The sequence below is a fragment of the Molossus molossus genome, unplaced genomic scaffold (genome assembly GCF_014108415.1).
Source record: "Molossus molossus isolate mMolMol1 unplaced genomic scaffold, mMolMol1.p scaffold_m16_p_12, whole genome shotgun sequence".
NCBI classification, from domain to species: domain Eukaryota; kingdom Metazoa; phylum Chordata; class Mammalia; order Chiroptera; family Molossidae; genus Molossus; species Molossus molossus.
Window position 1 is genome coordinate 85,124,555 of NW_023425347.1, and position 26,104 is coordinate 85,150,658.

General features: G+C 40.6%; 1 protein-coding gene across 1 annotated transcript in view; it reads left to right on the plus strand.

Annotated features, from left to right (window-relative positions):
• Positions 1 to 217: 217 nt before the first annotated feature.
• The window catches only part of DNAJC8 (DnaJ heat shock protein family (Hsp40) member C8), a 28,476-nt gene continuing 2,589 nt past the window's right edge, over positions 218 to 26,104 (plus strand). Inside the window, exons 1-8 of the mRNA XM_036257328.1 lie at positions 218 to 318; positions 3,403 to 3,504; positions 12,528 to 12,584; positions 17,054 to 17,120; positions 17,639 to 17,733; positions 19,279 to 19,350; positions 24,181 to 24,272; positions 25,136 to 25,211. Coding sequence (XP_036113221.1) covers positions 241 to 318; positions 3,403 to 3,504; positions 12,528 to 12,584; positions 17,054 to 17,120; positions 17,639 to 17,733; positions 19,279 to 19,350; positions 24,181 to 24,272; positions 25,136 to 25,211 — 639 coding nt within the window. The 5' untranslated portion in view covers positions 218 to 240. The remainder of the gene's footprint in view (positions 319 to 3,402; positions 3,505 to 12,527; positions 12,585 to 17,053; positions 17,121 to 17,638; positions 17,734 to 19,278; positions 19,351 to 24,180; positions 24,273 to 25,135; positions 25,212 to 26,104) is intronic.

Here is a 26,104-nt window from a genome sequence, read left to right on the forward strand (position 1 = left end):
TGGTTGCAGAACACTGTGAATGTACTAAAGGTCAATTAGTTGTTCACTTTAAAATAGGTACTTGTATGTCATGTGTATTTCACCTCAATTAAAAAAAAAAGTCTGCGGTTAGCTGTGTCTGTCTGGGCTCTGAGCCCTTTAAGGGTCGCAAGAAAGGAGGCGAAGTAGAGAGGCGAGCCTGTAAGAATTACTTGAAGCAGCGCCTGCGCAGAAGAGTCACGTGGTGGCTGGGCCGGGGAAATGGCGGCTTCAGGAGAGAGCGGGGCTTCGGGCGGCGGAGGCAGCACAGAGGAGGCATTTATGACCTTCTACAGTGAGGTGAAACACGAGGGATGAGTAGTGGCACCGGGGCGACCCCGCCTGGATCTACTCTCCCAGCGGGCGAAAGCACTGGTCCTCCTGGCCTGGACCGTTGGGCGGCTCCTCCTGTCTGGCCTGCGGGGCGGCGCGGGGCTGGGGGTGTGTGTGTGCGTTTCTCCCTGATACCTGCTGGGGGATCCCCTGGGCTAGGAAAAAGGGGTCGAGGTCTAACGTCTGCGGGTAGATGGGGAGTCTGGCCAACGAAGTACCCGGGTGCGCGTAGAGTTCCCCAAGTCCGCGGAGTCGGAGCTGGCTGGGGCTGGCAGCGGCTGGCATTCCTGGGGGCGATTTAACCTCCCTGGCCCCCGTTTTCACTTTAAATGGAAACGCTCTCTACTTAGTCCTCTATAATGAATTGTATTGGTAGTTATTTCTGCTATTCGCGAATGCCAGGCACTATGCATCATGCCAGGTAGGCATTATCTCCATTTTACAGATGACAAATCTGAGGTTTAGGGAGGTGAAATAATTTGTAACAGTTTGGTATCTTGTTAGGACAGGAGTCAGTTTGGTCTGAGCCTCGTTTACTATCGCATTTCCAGCACCTACTACATATGGTTACTCAGTAATTATTTGTTGAGTAAACTAATGAATGAATAAATGAAGGAAAAACATACCATTTGGAGTCAGAGAACCTCGGATTGGATTTGTTCATGGCATTTAACTTGACTGCGATTGAATTCTTTGCTTAATGGAGTTAATGTATAAGAAAGAGTTTCATAAGCAAGAGTTTCTTTTTTTCTTTAATCCTCACCTGAGGACATTTTTCCATTTTTTTGTTCAGATAGAGTGGGAGGGAGAGGGAGGAAGAGAGAGAGAAACATCGACATGAAAGGGACACATCGAGTGGCTGCCACCCGCACGACCAACCAGGGTCGGGGACAAACTGCAACCGAGGTACGCGCCCTTAGCAGGAACCGAACCCGGGTCTCTTTAGACCTCAGGCCGATGCTCTAACTGCTGAGCCAAACCGGCCAGGGCTATAAGCAAGAGTTTCATAAGCAGAAGCATCTTGCTGGATACAGAGCTCATTAAGTTGGCATGGATTTGAGGAATGATGTTGCTCCTCACCAGGCAGCTCAGTGAAGCACCACAGTCACGGTCATTTTTATCTCTGGTATTTGTAATTGTGTGTGTTACATAGTAGTTTCTCCAAAATATTACAGTTAAAAACAGAAATTAGCACGTTTTTCATAGTCTTCCTTTTTGAAATGCCTAAATCATGTGAAACTATTCAGCAATTATAATGGAACTTGTTTCACTTACCAACTCTTAGTTTAAAATGAAAAGAAGAAAAATGCAATCCTGGTTTGTTTGACTTGGATGACAGAAAGTACCTAAAGGAGGACCTTCAGTCATCATTCATCCAATGTTTATTGAGCACCCCACATGTACTAGTGTACTGTTCATGTATGGTAGTGAACAGCAGAGAGAATAATCCTGTCTTAATTTCATAGAGCTTGCGTTCTATAGAGAAGGATAAACAGTAAACAAACAGATGTGCAGTATAATGTCAGGTAGTGATTTAAGTGCTATGAGGAAAAATAAGCCTGGGAAAGAAGATGGGGGTGGGTGGGTGGGGAAATAGCATGCTATTTTAAAGAGAGTGAAGAGGGAAGTTGCTGCTAAGGGGTGGCTTTTTATATTATTGATATTCTTTATTTATTCCTCATTTGGCCTGAGGAGTAAAGATGGTAAATAACATACCAGACATTCATTCCAACTGGCATTCCAATTCTGATAGTGGCACCAAGGATGTTTTCCTAGAACAACCTGGTGCCTGTTCTCCTTCTCATTGTCTCAGGCCAGGAATTTTTCTAACTCTTTTAGAGATAGGTAGGCAGAGTTATTTACTCTCTCCCACATACTTTTTTTTTTTTGTTACGTGCCCCTAGCAGGAACCGAACCAGGGACTCTGGTCCACAGGCCGACGCTCCAACCGCTTAGCCAAACTGGCCAGGGCCCACGTACTTTTTTAAATGCTGCTTTTAATATATATATTTCAGTATAATTGTATTTTTTCTTTTATTTATTAAAAAATTTTTTTAATCTATTGATTTTATAGAGAGGAGAGAGAGATAGAAACATCAATGAGAGAGAACACTGATTGCCACCTCCTGCATGCCCCCCACTGGGGATTTGGACAACAACCTGGGCATGTGCCCTGACTGGGAATCAAACTGGCGGCCTCTTGGTGCATGAGCCACACTAGCTGGGCATGTCTTTTTTCTTTTAAACAGTTATAAATTAAGTATGAACACACTTGAGTACATCTTCTGTCATTAAAGTGGAAACTTTTGAAGGTGGTGGATGTCACTTTGAATTCTCTTGATGGTTGCTCCTGAATCAAACTGTTAAGATTAAAATTCTTTCTTTCTTTTTTTTTTATCCTCACCTGAGGACATTTTTTCGTTAGGATAGAGTGGGAGAAAGAGGAAGAGAGAGAGAGATAAACATTGATGCGAAAGGGACACATCGAGTGGCTGCCACCCGCACAGCCAGCCAGGGCCAGGGACAAACTGCAACCGAGGTACATGCCCTTAGCGGGAATTGAACCCGGGTCTCTCTGGACCACAGGCTGACGCTCTAACCGCTGAGCCAAACTGGCCAGGGCAAGATTAAAATTCTTATTTACAAGTTGGGTAATTGGGAACAAGTCAGTTAACCTCTCCAAGTCTCAGTTTTCTTATCTGTGAAATGGGGATAATGGTAATATCTACTGTATAGGATTGTTGAGAGGAATAAACGTGTAAAGTTTTCATATTATTAAAATTCAGCAGATGGTAGCTGTTGTGGTTATTCCGCAAAGTGGTTAGCAAATAACTTGCACACCTAGACACGCAAATGTTTGCTGAACATATCAGTAACTTGTTAAGGTGACAATTAAGAATTTTTCTAAATTAATTTTTTTTTTATTACAGATGTTCCTCCTTTCCCCCCATTGACACCCTCCTCCATGCTCCTGCCCCCCACCCCCACCCCTGACAATTTAAGAGTTTATTTTTGGCTTTACTAATGAAGTTTTTATCTCTTTTATTTTAGGTGAAACAAATAGAGAAGAGAGATTCAGTGCTAACGTCCAAAAATCAGATTGAAAGATTGACCCGTCCTGGTTCTTCCTACTTCAATTTGAACCCCTTTGAGGTGAGCTGTTTGATGTTGCTGTGCTGTCATGATGGAGAGCTTTGCATAGTTGCAGGCAGACTTACATCAGAACACACACCTAATTTGTGTTATAGTTGGAATTGAACTTGGGTGGTTTTATTGTGAGCAGAACCTGAGAGGCAGCAGTTAAGGAAAATGAGATAGTCTTTGCCCTATCAGATATTCTCTGTCATCTTTAAGCAACCCAAACATGTGGATTTATTTTCAGATGTGAAGGGATAGCTAGCTTTGATAAATTTAGGAACTTTGATTTAATTTGCTTGTTAGTATTTTCTGTTTCACCACAATAAAAAAAGAAAAATTCCAACAATCAAATATTGATCACAAGATTTTAGACAAAGAAATACACTTTTTTGAGTTTCCTTAGTTTTACAACTTAAAATTTTTTCTCCTTATAAAAGTAAATCATATTTCTTATTAAAATTTGAAATATAAAGAAAGCAAGAATAAATAATCATGTGTAAATCTACCTAAGAGCCTGGCCGGTGTGGCTCAGTGGTTGAGTGTTGACCCATGCACCAAGAGGTCCCCAGTTCAATTTCCAGTCAGGGCACATACCCAGGTTGTGGGCCTGATCCCCAGTGGGGGGCATGTAGAAGGTGGTCAATCGATGAGAGAGAACATTGATTGGCCGCCTTCTGCATGCCCCCCACTGGGGACCGGGTCCACAACTTGGGCATGTGCCCTGACCAGGAATGGAACCAGCAACCTCTTAGTGCGTGGGTCAACACTCAGTCACTGAGCCGTACCTGTTTGGGCTATGAAGACTTTCTTGAACTGTTTGAAACTAAGTTGTCAACATGTTGCTCTATCACCCTGAATCATTTTGTGTTTTTTCTGCAAATAATATTTCCTACTGAACCACAATATAACCATCAAAGTCTTCAGACCCCACTGAAATTTGTTAATTGTGTCAATAATGATCTTTATAACAAAAGGAAAAACGATCCAATTCAGAATCTCCTGTCATATTTAGTTGTCATATCTCTTTAGTCTTCAGTCTGGAACAGTTCCTCAGTCTTTCCTTGATTTTAGTGACTTTGACATTTCTAAAGATTACAGGCCACTTATTTTGTAGCATGTCTCTCAACTTGAGTTTATCTGATATTTCTTCATGTTAGAATAGGTTTATGCAATGTTGGCAGGAATATCACAGAAGTGATACTGCATTCTTGTCTTTGCAATCTATAAAGTGGTCCATGATTTTGATTTATCCCATTACTAATAATGTTAACCGATTACTTAAAGAGTTGCCTGCTAGCCTTGGCTGGGTAGCTCGGTTGATTAGAGTGTTCTCTTGATATGCCAAGGTTGTGGGTTCAATCCCCAGCCAGGACACATATAAGAAACAACCACCCTGGCCAGTTTGGCTCAGCAGTTGAAATGTTGGCCTGCAGACCAGAGAGGCCCGGGTTCGGTTCCCGCTAGGGGCACATGCCTCAGTTGCAGTTTGTCTCTGGTCCTGGTTGGGGTTGTGTGGGTGGGGACCACTCGATATGTCTCTCACATGTCGATGTTTCTCTCTCTCTCTCTCTCCCTGCCTCCCTCCCTCCCTCCTCTCTCTTTCAAAATAAATGCAAAAATGTCTTCAGGTAAGGATGAAAAAAAAAAGAAAGAAAAGAAACAACCAATAAATGTATAAATAAGTGAAATAACAACTCTCTCTCTCCGGCCCCCCCCCCCCGACCCTAATCAATAAAAAAAAAAATTAAAAGAAAGAAAAATTAGTCCTGGCCAGTGTTGTTCAATGGTTAGAGTGTTAACCCGAGCATGGAAGGGTCATGGGTTCTATTCTCAGTCAGGGACCACATACCTGGGTTGCAAGTTCAATCCCTGGCCCTAGTTGGGGCATGTTCCAGAGGCAACCAGTTGATGTGCCTCTCTCACATCGATGTTTTCTCTCTCTCCTCATGCCTTTTCATGTTGTCTAAAAGACAATGGGAAAAATATCCTCAGGTGAGGATTAACAAAAAAAAAGAAAAATAAGTGTTACCTGCTAGATTTTTTTCATGAAGTTACTTTTTTCCCCCTTTGTAATTAATAAGGATTTTATGGTGAGGCACTTTGCAACTGTATAAATATCCTGACCTTATCAAAGTTTTCATTTATTAATTTATTTGTTGGTATGGACTTGGGGTTTTCTATATTATTAATTGGGATTTATTTATTTATTTATTTATTTATTTTCAGTACGTGCCCCTAGCAGGAACCGAACCCGGGACTCTTTGGTCCGCAGGCCAACGCTCCAACTGCTGAGCCAAACCAGCCAGGGCTATTTCTTAAATTTTTTACCCTCACCTGAGGACACTTTTTTTTTTTTGCTTTTATCTTCAGATAGAGTGGGAAGGAGAGGTGGAGAGAGAGAGAGAGAGAGAGAGAGAGAGAGAGAGAAACATTGGTGTGAGAGAGACACATTGACTGGTTGCTCCCACATGACCCCAACCGGGGCCGGGGACAAACTGCAACCAAGGTACGTGCCCTTACTGGGAACTGAACCCGGGACTCTCTGGTCTGCAACTGCTGAGCCAAACCCGCCAGGGCTAATTGGGTTATATTTAGATATCATTTATTTTGATGCTCAAATTGTCCCAAATTTGATTAGTAGGTTGCCTTGTAAGTGAGCACCTATCTTTTTTTGTTGTTAATCCTCACCAAAGGATATTTTTCCATTGATTTTTTTCAGATAGAGTGGGGGCGGGGAGAGAAACATCAATGTGAGAGAGAGAGAGAGAGAGACATTGATTGGTTGTCTTCTGCATGACCCTAACCAGGGATAGGGATCGAACCCGCAACTAAGATACATGCCCTTGACTGGGAATCAAACTCAAGACTCTTCAGTCCGAGGGCCGATGCTCTAACCTCTGAACCAAGCCAGCCAGGGCGAGAACATTTTTTCTGCCAAGGGCCATTTGGATATTTATAACATCATTTGTGGACCATACAAAATTATCAACTTAAAAATTAGCCTTCTATATTTGGTCAAACATTTAATTAACTCACTTCTAATGTGATGGCTGGAACTGCTTCTCTTTGGTGACGGGCATGATGTTAGCTGGTATTGATTTCTCTGACCTTATGTAGCCCGAGGGCTGGAAGTTCCCCACCCTTGATCTAAAGGAAGCAGATTTTTCTACAGAGGTAAGCAGACTGGTCTTTTACTAGTAAGGAGAAGTAATAACTAGTAGTAACTGTAGTAGCTGTCATCTCAGCTATCAATTGAAATATGAATATTTTTCCTATACACTACCTTACTAAGCAGTCAGGTAGAAAAGGCAGAAATTAGCCTGGGAATTGGAGGGGTCTTATTACGGAATCCTTTTCCAGGGAGCTTTTTTTTTCTGTCTGCCATCTCAACAGCTCTGTATTTGGACATATTTCTAACCTGCAGTCATCTTTCTTTTTATTTTCTAAAGCATTTATTAGTGCTTTTTGATTTGTATAACAAAATTTCTTCAAAAGTCTTCATAATTTTATTTTCAATTACTGATATATTTAGTTCAATTATATAAATGTATTTTATAACATCCATTTATGACTTAAGCATATGTTAATATCACTTCTTCTTACTATTTTTTTTTTTTTTTTTGCTGCAGTCATCTTTCTTACGCATTCTACAATTATTCTTAGGTTAAGGGCCCTCTCCTACTTCTTTCCATAAGCTTCAATGGACCCATGCCTCTGCCCAGTCCTGTGCTTATCATGTTCCACACACACGTCTTTGTTGATTTCAGAGAGAGGGGAAGGGAGAGGGAGGGAGAGAGAAACATCAATTTGCTGCCACCTGCATATACACTGGGAATTGAACTGGTGACCTTTTGGTGCACAGGACAATACTCAACCAACTGCTTCATACTGACTAAGGCTCCCTTTTTTTTTTTTATCTTCGTCTGAGGACATTTTTTCCATTTTTGTTCAGATAGAGTGGGAGAGGGAGAGAGAGAGAGAGAAAAACATCAACCTGAAAGGGATACATCATATGGCTGCCTCCCACACAACCCCAACCAAGGCCGGGGACGAACTGCAACTGACGTACATGCCCTTGACCAGAATTGAACCCGTGACTCTTTGGTCCACGGGCTGACACTCTAACTGCTGAGCCAAGCCGGTCAGGGTCTAGGGCTCCTTTTTTAAAAAACAATTAACTTTAAGCCCGGCTGGTGTAGCTCAGTGGATTGAGTGTTGTCCAATGGACTAAGAGGTCCTGGTTCAATACCTGGTCAGGGCACATGACTGGGTTGTGGGCTCGATCTCTAGTGGGGAGGCGTACAGGGGACAGCTGATTGATGTCTCTCTCACATGAATGTTTCTATCTCTCCCTTCCTCTCTCTAAAAATCAATAAAAACATATTTTAAAAATAGCAAACATAAAAAATTTAACTTTAAGGCTCCAGCAAGCAGTACCATAGACTTTATTTTCTGTTTTTCTTGTTCAGCACCTTGGGAAAAAGGTATTTATCTAAAAGGACTCTGGAACTTGCACATTATTATTTTTTTTATGCCTTTTTATCTTATTTTTATTTTATTTTTTATCCTCACCCGAGGACATTTTTCGATATTTTGTCCAGATATAGTGGGAGGGAGAGAGAGAGAGAGAGAAACATCGATGTGAAAGGGTGTGTCCACATATCGAGTGGTTACCACCCACACGACCCAACCAGGACTGGGGACAAACTGCAAACTACGTGCCCTTAGTGGGAACCGAACCCGGGTCTCTCCAGACCGCAGGTCAATGCTCCAACCGCTGAGCCAAACCGGCCAGGGCACTTGCACATTATTAACATGTCAGAGAATTCAGGGTGATGTTAGGACTGGATTTCTCTTTTAGGTTGAAGACCCCAAAGAAGGAGACTATTCTAGTTTATTTGAGTTTGGGGACTTGTATAAATGCTACGATCAAATATTCTTGTTGCCGTATGATGATTAATTAACTCTGTGTGTTCTGAGACTATGGGTTTTTCATTGAAGTATTCCTGAAGCCTGAGACACAACAGTTAAGAAAAATCTTCCAAGAATCTAAATATCCTGTGTGCTTCTTTAGAACCATATTGGTAATGTGGCACTTATTTTTGTTTTTTATTTGAGTTTTTATAAGAGTTTATTTGAGCCAAACTGATAACATGCTGGTGAGCAAGATCTCAAAGCTCCCCAGCATTTATCATTTCTGTAAGAATTACTTGTTATTTGTTGATTTCCACCCTGCTGGACCTTAAATTCCATGAAAACATTTGTGCGCACAATGTCTAGCAGTCCTATGTGCCCTATAAGTTTGTTCTGAGTGTATAAATATGGCTTCAAAGAGATTTGGGCCACAGATGTAAGCCCTTTGTCTTTACTGTATTTCATGGCTGCCTCCAACTCTTAAAGATTGGAAAGGAGTTGGATTAGCTTTGAAGGTACTCAGTGAATATTTGTTGCCAGTGATGAGTGCACATGTGATATAACTCTTGGAAAAATACCTTTTGGAGTGTGTGCCTGTGTGCGTATTTATGTAAGTATATATACCTTCTTTTCTTTTTGCCAGATCATCTAAGCATTGTGATGCTTTATGCCTAAATACTTGAGCATCATCTTTTCAAAACAAGAACACATTTCCACATAACCACAAACCATTACTATACCTAGAAAAAGCAATATTGATTCAATAACATCATCCAGCATAGAGTCCACATGCAAATGGCCCCAATTGTCCAGAAAGAAATCTCAATTATAGCTTTTTTGAACTTGGGAACCAGTCAGGTTTACCAGTTATATTTGGCATTAGTTCTCAGCTAGCTTTATTGGATCCCCCCGCCCCGTGTGTGTGTGTGTGTGTGTGTGTGTGTGTGTGTGTGTGTGTGTGTGTGAAAGTGGGAAGTTTACTATTTTTTCTCATTCATTTTGGACACCTTCTGGGATTTGTTGGACTTGGGTTTGCTCTAATACTTTCTTTTTCCCCATTACTAAGGTAAAGTAAGGTTCTTCTCTGAATATTTGTGTACATACAGTTATCTCCCTTCATCTGTAAATCTTATATGGCTGCTTTCCTTCTCTTGAGTGACTTTTTCCCAATTCCTTTCTCCCTTGGGAAGGTATGAGGGGGCACACTTTTTTGTTTTAAAGTTCTTTCTCCCTCACCTCCAATTGTATGCCTAGCATTTGCGAATGGGTTTGCTCTTATCATAACTTTCAAAAGTCTGTTGAGCCCTGGCTGGTGTAGCTCAGTTGGTTGAGTGTCATCCCATGTACTAAAAGGTCTGTTGTTCGATTCCTTGTCAGGGTACATACCCAGGTTGCGGGTTCAATCCTAGGTTGGGGCGTGTGTGGGAGGCAACCGATCAATGTTTCTCTCTCACATTGATGTTCTCTCTCTCTCTCTCTCCCCTCCCTCTCCCTTTCTCTTTAAAATTAATAAAACTTGTTTATTTAAAAAATCTATTGAGCCCTGGCCGGTTTGGCTCAGCGGTTAGAGCATCAGCCTGCGGTCCACAGAGACCTGGGTTCGGTTCCCGCTAAGGGCACGTACCTTGGCTGCAGTATGTCCCCGGCCCTGGTTGGGTCGTGTGGGTGGCGGCCACTCGATGTGCCCCTTTCACATCGATATTTCTCTCTCTTCCTCTCTCTCCTTCCCACTCTATCTGAGTAAAAAAATGGAAAAATGTCCTCGGGTGAGGATAAAAAAAAAAAAAAATCTATTGAATGCTATGGTGATTCAGCTTCATTACCTACCCATAATTCTATTGCTATTAGGTGGGCTATTTGAATGTTTTGAAAGCTTGTTATAAATTTTGACATTACTTGCAATTCTTTAAGCATCTGACTCAGTTTAGCAGATTACCTTTCAGTTTTAACTTCTCTGGTATATATTTTTCATAATCAAGATTTATTTTCAGCAATGAGGGTGTCAATGGGGGCAAAATGAGAAACATCTGTAACAAAAACAAATTAATAAAATATATTTAAAAAAAGATTTATTTTCATTTTTTTCCTCTCCCCCTCTTAATAACTGATTCTTGTCAATGTTTCTCTCTCTCCCTCTCCCTCTCTCTATAAAAAAATCAATTTAAAAAATCTTTGAAAAAAAGTAAAGTTCTTAAAAAAAGCATACACACACACACATTTTTCCTTGCCTATTTATTTTTGCATTTCTAGTATATAGCATTGTATTGAGCAGGTTGTAGCTACTATATAAAATATTTGAATGAATGTATGTATTTGTGGTGATGGCATTAGAATCCTTGATAAGGAATGTCAACACCAGGATACCCAGTCTTAGAGAAGATAGTTACATTTATTTTTTTATTTTATTTTTATTGTTTATCCTCACCCGAGGACATTTTTGCATTTTTTGTTCAGACAGAGTGGGAGGGAGAGAGAGGAAGAGAGAGAGAGAGAAACATCGACGTGAAAGCGACACATCGAGTGGCTGCCACCCACACGACCCAACCAGGGCCGGGGACAAACTGCAACCGAGGTACGCGCCCTTAGCAGGAACCGAACCCGGGTCTCTCTGTACCGCAGGCCGACGCTCTAACCGCTGAGCCAAACTGGCCAGGGCTACATTTATTTTTTAACACAGTATTGCTAAAAAACAAAAAACCACCCCAGATGTTTCTGCCATTTGGAATCGGACTTTCCGGGGATGGGGGTGGGGGGGTGCAGGCATTGATCTCAGGTTTCCACAGGTGATTGTGATGTTCACTCTGGGTTGAAAACCATCAGGTCATGTAAATTATAGATGTAAAGTGGAGCAAGTGGGCATTTCTTGATTGAGGTGAAAATGAGTTAGCCAGACTTATTTTTTTCCCTGTTGAGTTGTGTGCTTTCTCCACATTTGCAAAGGTAAGTAGGGGATGGGGGTGGGTATTTTTCTTAATGAATGAAGGAGAAATGTAACATTTTCTCATGGTTTGGAAATATGTCTCTGAGTATGAGGTAAATTATTTTTCTGATGGAGTAAAAGTAACTACAGTATTAATTGAGAACCTAAAACAGTATAGCTATTATCGATTTGATCATATATATATATATATATATATATATATATATATATGTTGTTGTTAATCCTCACCTGAGGATATTTTTCCATCGATTTTTTTAGAGAAAGTGGAAGTGAGGGAGGGACAAAGAGAGAGAGATAGATGTGAGAGAGACATTGATTGGTTGCCTCCTGCATGACCCCAACTGGGCTCAGGCATCGAACCTGCAACCTAGGTATGTGTCCTTGACCAAGAATTGAAGCTGAGGCCCTTTGGTCCATGAGCTGACACTGAATGCTGAGCCAAACCTGCCAGGGCTCATTTATGTTTCTTCTTTTTTTTCCATCCTCACCTGAGGACATTTTTGTATTTATCTTCAGATAGAGCAGGAGGGAGAGAGGGAGGAAGAGAGCGAGAGAAACATTGACATGAGAGAGACACATCAAAATATATACCAGAGAAGTTAAAACTAAAAGGTAATCTGCTAAACTGAGTCAGATGCTTAAAGAATCTTAGAAAAACCTTGCAAGTAATGTCAAAATTTATAACAAGCTTTCAAAACATTCAAATAGCCCACCTAATAGCAATAGAATTATGGGTAGGTAATGAAGCTGAATCACCATAGCATTCAATAGATTTTTTAAATAAACAAGTTTTTATTAATTTTAAAGAGAAAGGAAGAGGGAGGGGAAGGGAGGTGGAGGGGGAGAGAAAGAGAGAGAGAACATCAATGTGAGAGAGAAACATTGATCGGTTGTCACCCACATGTCCCAACTGGGGCTGGGGACAAACTGCAACTGAAGTACGTGCCCTTAGCAGGAACCGAACCTGGAATTCTGTGGTCCGTGGGCTGTTGGCTGTAACTGCTGAGCCAAACTGGCCAGGGCTCATTTATATTTCTTGAACATTTTTTAAAACTGTGCTAGCCACAATTCTAGAATGCTGAGTACTATTCTGGTTGTTGATTATAATATGTATAATTATTGGTCATCTCTTAAATATGAGTTGTTAAAATTTCTTTTACTGTGTTGATTTTGATTCGTTCAGGTTCTTCAGATAGATCCTGAAGTGACAGATGAAGAAATAAAAAAGAGGTTTCGGCAGGTATGGTACTATTTCTCTGTAATGGATGGAGTTTGAACATTTTGAAAATGTAAGGATGTGATGGTTCTCTTAGGACTTGCTATTATGATTTTTGGGCCAACATTTAACCGTTTTTTAAAAGAACTTAAGGCCATGTAACTCTTAGATAAAAACCTCATAGTGACATAACATTCTTTTCTTTTTTTTTTTTTATTCTCATCTGAGGACAATTTTCCATTTTTTTTGTTCAGATAGAGTGGGAGGGAGAGAGAGAGAAACATTGATGTGAAAGGGACACATGGAGTAGTTGCCACCCACATGACCCAACCAGGGCCGGGGACAAACTGCAACCGAGGCACGCGCCCTTAGTGGGAACCTACCCAGTCCTCTATGGACCGCATGCCAACACTCTAACCACTGAGCCAAACCAGCCGGGGCATGACATAAAATCTTGAATAATTTAATGGCCATAGCTCACCTCTGAATAGAATGAATTTTATATCCAAATAGAATCTCTCTAGTCCCTTAATTAAAAGGGAAAAGTACAAGGTAGAATAGTAGAGATTACATGGAGTCATACTTACTAAATCACCTGGCTTCCAGGAGAGAACATGTTACATGATTTGTAACAGTTCTTTATTTTTAAGATCCCGTTTCTCAATAATTTTATTTTATAAACTTAAATGAATACCCAGAAGATAACTGGTTTAATATAAGTGTGCTTTTTTTTTTTTTTGAATTCTCTTGGAAAGGAGATCCACACCATCTAGTTCTTGTTTATTATGTTTAATAATTTGAGCTATACAGTAGTTTTGACAGTTGAGTAACCCTCCTGCCTTTCCTTCTGTGAGTTGAATAATCACACCCCCTGTAATCTTTCTTTACAGATTGGATTTTCTGTGGATATTTCATGTCTTTTTTTTTAAACTTTCCCTAACTTCCTTATTTCTCTTATGTACTTTTTTTTCCAACAAGTGTGCCCCAAGAATTTTTAAAACATGCAATACCTGACTATTTAGTCAGGGGCACTAACCTCTTTTCCCTGAGAATTGTCAAATACAAAAATGACAAAAGCCAACACAACAATAGCCATCTAGTGTGAATGAATCAAAATTATACCTATTTCTGCCTGGCCCGGATTGAGCATAGTCCTATGGACTGAGAGGTCCCGGTTCCAGTCCCTGTCAGGGCACATGCCTGGGTTTCAGGCTGGATCCCCAGTAGGGGGCCTGCAGGAGGCAGCCAGTTGATGTTTCTATCTCTTTCTACCTTCCTCTCTCTCTAAAAAAATCAATAAAAACATTTTAAAAAACATTTTTTTTTTGGTACGTGCCCTTAGTGGGAACCGAACCTGTGACTCTCTGGACTACAGGCCAATGTTCCAACCGCTGAGCCAAACTGGGCAGGGCTATATAAAAACATGTTTTTTAAAAAAGTATACTTATTTTATTTATTTTTTTGTTAGATTGGCAAAAAATATGATACATTTTTTGGTGTGCTGCAGAATTTCTGTAATTAATTTATGTGTGCCACGAGATAAAAAAGGTTGAAAATTGCTGTATTACAAACAGTTAAAAGGGCTTGACTAGCGCTGAATATTATTCTCAGCTCCTGCATGACATACTTGTTAATATCCAGTGCTTTATTTGCTTCTTCAGTACAGTAATTGCCCCCTCATTGCTGACTCACAATCATATTATGATCTATTAAGCCGAGATGTTTTTTATCTTTGCCTAGTCAGTTATTTCCCATTATATAATTTTATAGTTTTTTTCTTTCTGAGTTCTACTCTGCACTTACATGTATTCAGACTATTTTTTCTCTCTAAATTTCAAGTTTCCTAATGTAATGTATTAGTCTTTCCCAATTTAATAAGCAAGCAATCAAGTCAAACTTTTTTTTAAATTAATTTTTTAATATATTTTTTTGTTACAGATGTTTCTCCTTTTTTACCCCATTGGCACCCCTCTCCCCACCCCCACCCCGTCCCCGGCTTTGTTGTCCATGTCCATTGGTCATGCATATAAGTTCTGTGGTTTAGCTCCTCCCACTCCCTCTTCTGAGGGATGTCAGTCTGTGCCCTACTTCCATGTTTCTGGGTCTACCGTGTTCCTCAGACTGTTATGTTCATTATATTCCGTATATAAGTGAGATCATGTGGTATTTGTCTTTTTCTGCTTGGCTTATTTCACTTAGGATAATACTTTCCAGGTCCCTCCATGTCGTCTCAAAGGACAAGAGATCTTTCTTTCTTACCACTGCATAGTACTCCATCGTGTATATGTACCACAGCTTTCTTATCCATTCGTCTACTGATGGACACTTGGGCAGTTTCCAGATCTTAGCTATTGTAAATAGTGCTGCTGTGAACATAGGGGTACATATATTCTTCCTGATTGGTGTAAGTCAAACTTTTTATGTAGCTATACAAAGAATTCTTATAATAAGAGTTCTTTTTTTTGTTAATCCTCACCCGAGGATATTTTTCCATTGATTTTTTTGTTTGTTTGTTTTTTAGAGATTGATGTGACAGAGAGAGACAGACATCGATTGGTTGCCTGCCTCCTGCACGACCTAGTATTGAACTTGTGACCCTTTGGTCTGTGGGCCTACACTCTAACCACTGATCCATACTGGCCATGGCTATAGTATGTCCTCTATATGCTAACTGTTGTCAGTGTGTGTTAGACAGTATGCTAAGTTCTTTATTTGCATTATTTCTTTACAACCTTAAAACAACACAATGAGATGTAAGTACCTAATATAGGCAGAAGATGAGGCAGAGGTAGGTTAAGTGAGTTGCTCAAGGTCTTTTGTCTTCAGTAATGTAGGATTTAGCATTTGATTTCCACTCGCTAACATCCCAACACGGTTCCTCTGTTCCAACTTGTTGGTTTCTGTCAGTCAGTGTCAGTGGGTCTTAACCATAGTTGTTTAAAAGAATCACCTGTGGCCCTGGCCTGTTTGGCTCAGCGGTTAGAGCGTCGGCCTGCGGTCCGGAGAGACCTGGGTTCGGTTCCCGCTAAGGGCATGTACCTCGGTTGCAGTTTGTCCCCGGCTCTGGTCAGTCGTGCGGGTGGCAGCCACTCGATGTGTCCCTTCACGTCGATGTTTCTCTCTCTCTCTCTGTTCCTCTCTCCCCCTCCTACTCTACCTGAACAAAAAATGGAAAAATGTCCTCGGGTGAGGATAAAAATAAATAAATAAAATAAATAAATAAAAGAATCACCTGTGGAGACTTTTGTTTCTTATTTTGACATAAAAAAATTTTTTAAAGTATTTTTTTACTAATTTTTTTTTGGAGAGAGAGAGAGAGAAACATTGATGTGAGAGAGAAACATCGATCGGCTGCCTCCTGCATGCCCCTCACTAGAGATTGAGCCTGAAACCCAGGCACGTGCCCTGACCGGGAATCAACTGGGACCTCAGTCCATGGGGCGATGCTTAATCCACTGAGCCACACCAGTTGGGCTTGCCATAAAAAATTTTAACTATACGTACTTTAAAACGAAAAAATAGGGCAATGAACACCCATATACTCACCATCTATTTGCAACAGTTTGCTTCATTAACCATATATTTTTGGCTAAATTGTTGACAAGTAAATTACAGACACCGTGATATTTTACCCCTATACTTCAGCATGAATACCCCTCAAATGAAAAAGGACATTATTTTGCATAATTACTTGTCACACCTAACAAAATTAATTTACTGTTTTCTGATACCCAGTCTTGTAGAGATTTAATAAGAGACTCGTTTAGAACTTCTGAGGGTAGAAAGTAGACATCTGTGTTTTTTTTAATCCTCACCTGAGGATATTTTTGCATTTATCTTCAGATAGGGCAGGAGGGAGAGAGGGAGGAAGAGAGAGAGAGAAACATTGATGCGAGAGAGACACATCTACTGGCTGCCACCCACATGACCCCAAGTGGGGCCAAAGACAAACTGCAACCGAGGTACTTGCCCTTAGTGGTAACCGAACCTGGGTCTCTCTGGTCTGGGAGTTGACGCTCTAACCACTGAGCAAACTGTCCAGGGTGACGTCTGTGTTTTTTTTTAAAAGCTTCACAGGATTGGAGCACAGCCAGAACTGAGAACCACAGTTTTATATTAGAAGTTTTTTTAGGAAAAAGATGATGTCTCATATACCTGTTTTATCCTCCTTAGTGCTCAGATTACGGAACCTAATAGGAGCTTGGTTGTCTTCAATGTCCCTCCCTCCCCCAAGTGATCACAACATCCTCATAATGCTAGGCTTACATTTATTCTCAGTATTGTGATTAAAACCCTAACTATTTCCCAGTTGTTCATTTATCTTTTGCTAAAGACCAGTATTTCTGGGCATTTTATGATATTTATTAATTTTTTAAAAATGCTTCCTGGCTGACATTTTTTTTTGCCATGGTACCTTAGAGCTTTTGGTTTAAAGAGTACAGGCACAGAGTAAATGTTCCTTTTTGACAAGCCTAACCTTTCTCTTATTATAGTTATCCATCTTGGTGCATCCTGACAAAAATCAAGATGATGCTGACAGAGCACAAAAGGCTTTTGAAGGTATTTGTAAAATTTACCTGCTTCTGAATAATATGTTGTCAATGTTAGGGATGAACTGTTCCTTGTCCTGGATCAAGAAAAGAATATTACAGTTTTGTCTTCTGGTTGTGAAGATGCTGGTTTTCAGTAGAATAGTTGTCATTCCAAAGCAAAATGTTGCTGTTTAAGAAATAGACCTTAAGTTTGCTTTGTTAAAACTTCAAAGTGCCAACAAAGACTGTTATTGCACAGGGTCACTTTTTTCTCTGAACATAAAGAATAATTGGCAATGTTTTATCGCTGAATTAAACCTAGATGTGGTGTATTTAGCCTTGAGTATATATTTAATTTTTTCCCAAGGCTCTCAAGGAAAATCATTGCTATAGTTATGTTTTTTAAAATTAGTTTAACAATAGTAAATAATTTTTAAAAAGTAGGGAATGCTTTTAGATGGCACAAGTCCGTTTACACTGCCTGAGTATAGTTCAGACTTGCAGAGGGTGTTTGCAGAAACAGTTAATTTCAATGTTTTGCATTAGCTGTGGACAAAGCTTACAAGTTGCTACTGGATCAGGAACAAAAGAAGAGGGCCCTGGATGTAATTCAGGCAGGAAAAGAATACGTGGAACACACTGTAAGTATTTATAGTGCTGCTGTGTTTACAGGAAGCATTAGCAAGCCTTGGGCACCTTGTAGGAGGGTACATGTTAACATAGCAATGCCTACTGGTGTAATTGTGACTGCATATGTGGTCTCCACCACTTTGCTGTGGTGGTAGAGAATAGAGTGTGCCTAAAGTTGTAATTCACCCCTAGAGCTCAGGATAAGGAGTGGCTAGGACACTGCTCCAACCTCTTTCCTTACCAGTACTGTGTTGTGGAGAGAGGGCTTTTCTTGTTCTCTCTTTACATGTCACATTACCCCATTTGAGAGTGGAGAAGTGGAACAGCCATGGTGACACAACCATTGATTTTCGTGCTTGTCCCTGTAAAGGGGTTGGAACATGGGCTTGTAATAGGCTGGCAAGGGGATATGAGTACATTTTTAAAAAGGAAATAGGAGGAGCTACTTGTCTATATTAACAGGAAAGGAGGACTCAATTGAAATAAATTTAGTTAGAGCTAGTGTTATTTTTCTTTTGCATTACTGAAATCTCCTGAGTGGTGGGAAATGTTAAGGTGGCTTGTTTGAGGTAAGAAAGGTCTTTGTTTTAATTTATTACTTGTTTGGGTAAGACTCTTGAGACCATTTATACAGGTTATTTCAGTCGGGAGTGACTGTGGATGTTTTCTTTGAAGAGCTTTGGAATCTAAAACAGAACTTCATAACCAGTTATAATAATGACTTCAAGTTTAGACGAGGAAACTGAGTAAAAAGAAGAGATGGACAACCATAATTATGTCCTGCTCATCATTGTTGGAAATGGCACGTGTAGGCCCAATTCTGGAAAAATCAGAAAAGTACTTGACAATTTGTACTTAACCATTGTGGTAGTTACCTTTCATCTGTATTTTACTTGTAGAGGAGCCATCAGTCTTTTTGACCACAAGGTGGCAGTGGGGGCTTTCTGAGCTTTGAAAGCACTTTGCTTTTTGCTTTAATACAAGACAGAATGATTGTCTAATGGATGACTGTCATTCTTGTTTGAATAAGTATATTTAATTTTTTTGAATCTCAATGGTTGCCAAAGTGATAACACCAATTAACACAATGTGAAAATTATTGGTGTAAAGGGGTTTCATGGTGAAAATGATTTAAGAATGCAGTTGTAGAAATACCAGAAAAACAATACTTATTCTGTAGCTTCTTCTAAAACTGGACACATATATTTTCTTTACTATAAACACATAACTATAAACTGTGAAAGATAAGTGGGTAATGTGTTGAATTTATGAAAGGCACTTTTGGTCTGGCCTAGGATCTGGTGAGTTGGGGATAGCTCCCTTGCTTGGTCCCCTTTCATCTTTCCAGGTAGATTGAATTTTAGATGAGGTTACAGAAAGAACCCCTGGTTCCTAGTTTTCCTTGATTGCATTGCTGTTTTGGAGGGGAGGCTCATCTTCTTTCAATGTCAGCTTCTTGTTATACATATAGAAAAGTGCACATATTGTGTGTACAGCTTAATAGATATTCTCAAAGTATGAGTGCTCATTTTTTTGATGAAAAATTTTTTTTTTAGGTGAAAGAGCGAAAAAAGCAATTAAAGAAGGAAGGAAAACCTACAAATGTAGAGGAGGATGATCCAGAGCTGGTGAGTTAAATAAGAGAAAAGCCACCTTATCTTGTATATTGGGTTCACTGATTGATGGGTTAAAGAGGGGGAAGCCTAAAGAATGATGCATACATGCTATAAGCATTTTATTTTAATTTAAAATATAAAATATTCACCCTTTTAAAAAAATTCACCTTTTGCCCATCCGGTGTGGCTGAATGGTTAAGTGTCGACTCATGCACCAAGAGGTCGCCGGTTCGATTCCCGGTCAGGGCACATGCCCAGGTTGGGCCCAGTCCCCAATGCGGGGCATGCAGGAGGCGGCCAATTGATGTTCTCTCTCATTGATGTTTCTATCTTCTCTCCCTCTCCCTTCTTCTCTCTCTAAAATCAGTAAAGAAAAAAAAAATTTTTTTTTATTTACATTTTTTTGACATAGGGTTATGGCCTTTTTCTTTGTGTGTTAGCTGACTGCAGTTTATAGTTGACTTTATTTTATGAAACATACACAGAAAGCATTATCCATAGTTTCTAGTACTTTTAACTTTTTGAAGTACTTTAAAAACCTAGATACTTGTGAAACATACCAAACTAAAATCCTAGATGTTTATGATTTTTTTCTAATCTTTTCCAGATGTCTCACCGGTACCTCATTCAACAGCAGTTACTTTTAGGGACTTATGTTTATTGAGTTTTCCTAAAGCATTATACTTTGTTTTAAAAGAAACAACAAACATTCTTATAACCACATTCATGAATTTCTGTGATATTTAAATCACACAAGTCTAGTATTTTTTTTTATCCTCACCCTAGGACATATTTCCATTTTTTATTCAGATAGAGCAGGAGGGAGAGAGAAAGAGAGAAACATTGATGTGAAAGGGACACCATCGAGTGGCCCAGCCAGGGCCAGGGCCAGGGCCAGGGACAAACTGCAGCCGAGGCACATGCCCTTAGCGGGAACCGAACCCAGGTCTCTGTGGACTGCAGGCCGACACTCTAACGGCTAAGCCAAACTGGCCAGGGCCACACAAGTATCGTATTAATTGCAACTTCCATAAGCAGCTTTGGGAACAATCACAGATAACTCTTTATTTTTATTGATTTTAGAGAGAGGAAGGAAGGTAGGGGGAGAGAGAGAGAGAGAAAGAAACACCAGTGTGTGAGAGAAACGTCGATCGGTTGCCTCCCACACGTACACCAACCAGGGATTGAACCTGCAACCTAGGCATGTATCCTGACTGGGAGTTGAACCTGACACCTTTTGGTGTACAGGATGACGCTCCAATTGATGAGCCACATCAGCCAGGGCACAAGTGACTCTTTAAAAAAATTTTTTTTCTTTTTCCTTATTGCTTTTAGAGAGAGAAGAAGGGAGAGGGAGAGAGAGAGAGAGAAACATCGATGAGAGAGAATATCGATTGGCCGTCTCCTGCACGCCCCCACTGGGGATTGGGCCCACAACCTGGGCATGTGCCCTGACTGGAAATCGAACTGGTGACCCCTTGGTGCATGGGTCATCGCTCAAACCACTGAGCAACACCAGCCAGGCCACAAGTGACTTTTTTTTTTAATCCTCACGCAAGGATATTTTTACATTTATTTCCAAATAGAACAGGAGGGAGTGAGGGAGGAAGAGAAAGAGAGAAACATTGATGTGAGAGAGATACATCAACTGGCTGCCATCTACATGACCCCAGGCGGGGTTGGAGACAAACTGCAACTGAGGTGCGTACCCTTAGTGGAAACCAAATCCAGGACTCTCTGGTCTGTGGGCTGATGCTTTAACCTCTGAGTTAAACTGGCCAGGGCTTTTTTTTTGTTTTTAATATTTTTTCTATTGATTTTAGAAAGAAATGGAGAGCGAGAGAGATAGAAACATCGATGAGAAAGAACATCGACTGGCCGCATCCTGCATGCCCCCACTGGGAATTTGGCCCACAACCTAGGCATGTGCCCTGACCGGGAATTGGCAACCCTTTGGTACATGGGTTGATGCTCAATCACTGAGCCACATCAGTGGGATCACAAGTGACTCTGAAAGGGCTGTTTACTAGCCATTAGTTTTCATTGTACTGTAGGTAATAATTTAGAGCATTGGGCGATCCAGTGGGTTATTTAGTGGCGATTGGTCAAGAGAAAGATTCTACTTAAATATTTATGTATTTTTGCCTTTCTAGCCTGAAAATTTTAAAGTCATTTTAATCTTATCTCAATTTAGGTCAACATGTAACTTATCCATATACCTATTTTGTTTTCAAAGATTTATGGAAGAGAAGTTGTCTTGCTAGGGAAACTTCCTTGCAACCTCTCTTGCTTCAGTGATTTTGCTAACAGTAACTGGTCACATTTTCTTTGTGGTAACATTGCTTGAGAACTGCTGGGCCATATTTTCCACCAGCCACCTGTTTTGCGTTTACTCTGTTCCAGTATTTTAGTTTTTTTCTCCTCAGTCTTATTCTCTCTTCCTTTTAATTATCCTCTCTAATCTTTTCTGAAGACCATCTTACAAATATCCCTTGGTTCATCTAAGTTGTTAAGAACCCTAACATTTTTTAGTTGTCTTTTTTTTCTCATTATAAAGGAACACATGCTAATGATAGAAAATTTGGAAAAAGCAGAAACATATTAAATATTGACAATCACCAGCAACTGTTCATCCAGAAGAGTTTAGAGCTTTTAAAGATATTAAAATATTCATGACAGACTCTTTTACTCCTTTGATGTTTGTCCTTATTAGGGATTAGAGTTGGTCAGCATTGCTTTCATTGTAAGCAAGTAACACTATTAAAAGAAGTGAGAGCCCTGGCTGGTTTGGCTCAGCGGTTAGAGCGTCAGCCTAAGGATCGAAGGTTCTTGGGTTCGATGCCCAGTCAAGGACATGTACGTGGTTGGTGTCGTGTGGGAGGCAACTAATTAATGTGTCTGTCTCATGTCAATGTTTCTTGCTCTTTCTTGCTCCCCCCACCCCCTTTCCTCCCTTCCACTCTCTCTAAAAATCCATGGAAAAATATCCTCGGGTGAGGATTAACAAAAAAAAAAGAGAGAGAGAGAAATTTTTGGGCTCCTTTACTTTCTTTTTTCTTCATATATTACTCTTTGCTCTGTTGTGTCTGATTTTAGGATATAGTCCCTATGAAATCTGCATGATGGGTTATTTATTTATTTATTTATTTTAATCCTCACCTGAGGACATTTTTCCATCTTTGTTCAGATAGAGTGGGAGGGAGAGAGGAGAAGAGAGAAGAAAGAGAGAAACATCGATGTGAAAGGGACACATCGAGTGGCTGCCACCCACACAACCCCAACTGGGGTGGGGGACAAACTGCAACCAAGGTACGCGCCCTTAGCGGGAACTGAACCCGGGTCTCTCTAGACCGCGGGCCGACGCTCTAACCGCTGAGCCAAACCGGCCAGGGCGTGATGGGTTATTTTTTATATTTCTTTTTATATTTAAAATACATTTGGGGAAAAAGTTTTAAAGATAGAGTTCAGTTTCCTATCTAATATGTTAACTTTTTCTGTAAGTATATTAGTTAGATCATAAGTTCAGCTGCATACAACTGAGACCTAAAATGATGGTGGCTTGAACAAGATAGCAATTTGTTTTTTCATCTGTATAATAGTCTTTGAAAAGATGGCTGTTGGTATGGCAGCACTGAACCATGTGTCATCCAAGGACTCTGTCTCTTCTGACTCTGCCAACAAGGATGTTGCCCCCACCCTCAGAGTTCAGAATAGTAGAAAGGGGCAAGAAGGGATAAGCCTGCTCCTTCTAAGAACGTCCAGGAAGTCCAGCTCGTGTGGCTCAGTGGTTGAGCGTCGACCCCTGCACTAAAAGGTCGCTGGTTTGATTCCCAGTCAGGGCACATGCCCAAGTTGTGAGCCAAATCCCCAGTGGGGGGCATGCAGGACGCGGCTAGTTGATGTTCTCTCTCATCGATGTTTCTATCTCTCTCTCCCTCTCCTTTCCTCTCTCTCTAAAATCAATAAAGGAAAAAAAAAACATCCACAAAGTTGCTACATCACTTTTCTTAATATCCCATGGGCCAAACCTTAAGTTAGTAGACCATACCTAGCTATAAGGAAGCCTAGGAAACACAGGCTTTCAAGTTGGGTGGCCATGTGCCTTAAGGTAAGGGATTTTTATAACTTTTTTTTTATCCTCACCCAAGGACATTTCCATTCACCTCATACAGAGTGGGAGGGAGAGAGGGCGGAAGAGAGAGAGAGAAACATTGATGTGAGAGAGGGATACCGAGTGGTTGCCACCCACATGACCCCAACCAGGGCCAGGGACAAACTGCAGCTGAGGTACGTGCCCTTAGTGGGAACCAAACCCAGGACTCTCCGGTCCGCAGGCCGACGCTCTAACCGCTAAGCCAAACCGGCCAGGGCTAAGGTATGGGATTTTAGATGGAGGGAGAATAGACAGTGAGGTGAGGGAGTGGTGGCAATTAGTAGCCCAGCCACAGTCAGTAGAACCCTAAGACTGGCCTGCTTGATAGCAGCTTCATATCTCCAGTACCTAGTTTGATGCCTAGCACAGAGTAATTATAAAATATTTGTGAAAAAGAAAAAAATAGAAGTTATTTTTGGAGTGTTTCTGGAGCAAAAGGCCCTCCAAAATCTCAAATGGTTGTGATAAGTAGGTAGTGCTTTTTACTAGTGAATGTTGAAAGTGGCGGAAAGATCTCACAGGTGAATGTGTTATTTATCTCCTGAGCATCATTAAGTGGTTCTCTTTGAAGATCTTTTTCCTTGCTGAGTTCTAATCTGCTTTTGTCTTGGGCTCCATCCAAAAGTACCTGATTTAGGTAGTTGGTAAAATTTTAATTTTATTTTCTTTTGTTTTTAACTTTCTTGTAGTTCAAACAAGCAGTATACAAGCAGACCATGAAACTCTTTGCTGAACTGGAAATTAAAAGGAAGGAGAGAGAAGCCAAAGAGATGCATGAAAGGTATATATCAATATATTTATTTAAACCATATCTAAATACCTTGATTAACCAACATTGCTCTTTGGGGATTTCCTAATGAAGGGGTAATGTAATATGTTATTTATCTAAAACACTTACCTGAAATAGCCAAAGTTTTGAATCACTAGGGTGAGAAATTCTGACTTTGCAAAATACTGAATAGACCTATCCTTAGGGAGTTTATAATCTAGAGTGCTGTGTATTTTCTTCCTGATTTCCTTGAGTGATATAGGCAGAGTTATTAAGGCTATTTTTACTGAGCTAGAATCTTTTGTGTCTAGCAGCTGCAGCTTTGGTCAGTATGTAGTATTGTACAGTATAATCACATACACAGTGTTTATTGTCCTACAGTATGGTTTCCCTGGCTCATCAGAAATCTTGGTGTTTTGTGGTGTTGATTGGTATTTAGCAATAACTAGGTTTTGCTAGTTAAGGTTGTATGAAATATCCTTATTTTGGGGTAGGGTTTTGTGCAGAGATCCTCTTGAGTAAGAACCTCTGTTATTGTAATGGTCATTCTACTGAAGTAAGGTGGCCTGGGTTCTCTAGATAATTTTTTCAGTGGCTGAGCCCAGAGCCTCCGGTTAGGATTGGCTGGGCTTTGATGATCTTGTTTGTCAATCTATGTAATGGACATTTATCTCTTATCCCACAGTCTCATCTGCATGTTTTCTAATGAGGTGTTCATGAAACTACTTTGAGCTCTTTCCAGACAGCTATCTTGTAGAATTCTAGGAAATTGATTTACTTCATATGCTTGCTTCTGTGGGGAGATGCTTTAACTTGTATAGGTAACACACTCTCTTAAGTATTGTATAAATACTGTGGTCTGGTTTTCCTCCTAGGAAGCGACAAAGGGAAGAAGAGATTGAAGCTCAAGAAAAAGCCAAACGGGAAAGGGAGTGGCAGAAAAACTTTGAGGTAAATTTTCAAGGTGGCCAGGGATTCTTATTCCAGAATAAGAAAACTTCCCAGCATAGAACTTGGTTCCTGGGGCATTCCCAGGACTGACTGGGGCTGACAGTCAAGGAAATGGGATATGTGGGGAAGAGTGAGTCCTGGCCTCAGCCACCTATAAGCTCTATAGCCTTGGCAAGGGCAGTGAGGATCCCTAAATGGGTTTTAGAGATTATGGTCGGCACAAGCTGCCAAGTGGGCTCATGAAAAACAGCTTGCCCATTTAATTTAGGGGCAAACATGGAGTGGTGCCCTACTTAGAGGTCTTTTAGTAGAAATAGAGGTTCATATGGACCTGGTGTTATGCCTGTGGAGAGACTTACGGCTTTTGAACTTGACGTTTCTTTGACACCCTAGGTACATCCTTCAGGTGCTCAGCTAGTTTCTGAATTGAGCAACATTTGGTCTTCTATAACATTTAGGGTAGGGACTGGCTAACCAGAGTTGGTCACTTTGTTTCTATACCACTGCATGTATGAATAGAGAGAGAAAATGAGCAGGCCCCTTGATAAGGAGGAAGAGATCCTAGTGGCCCTCTCAGCACAACTGGTGCAGGCTCTGAGCCTCCATCCAAGTTTTGGTGAGGAGTAGAAGTGCAGTGGAAGGAGTGGCTACACTATACTGGCTAGCCATATGGCTTTGAGAAAATGATTTGACTTCTCTGAGCATTGGTGTTGTCATTTGTGAAATGCTAGTGGCACTATGCACACCAGTTAGCTTTTTGTGAGGATTAGAAATAGTACATACTAAATGTCAAACCCAGAGGTCCCGAACAAGTGGTGGCCTCATTGTTGAGATGAGTATTACTCATTTTGACCTCTTCTACCCTGAGCTGGTTTATCCTGCCTTCCAGGGGT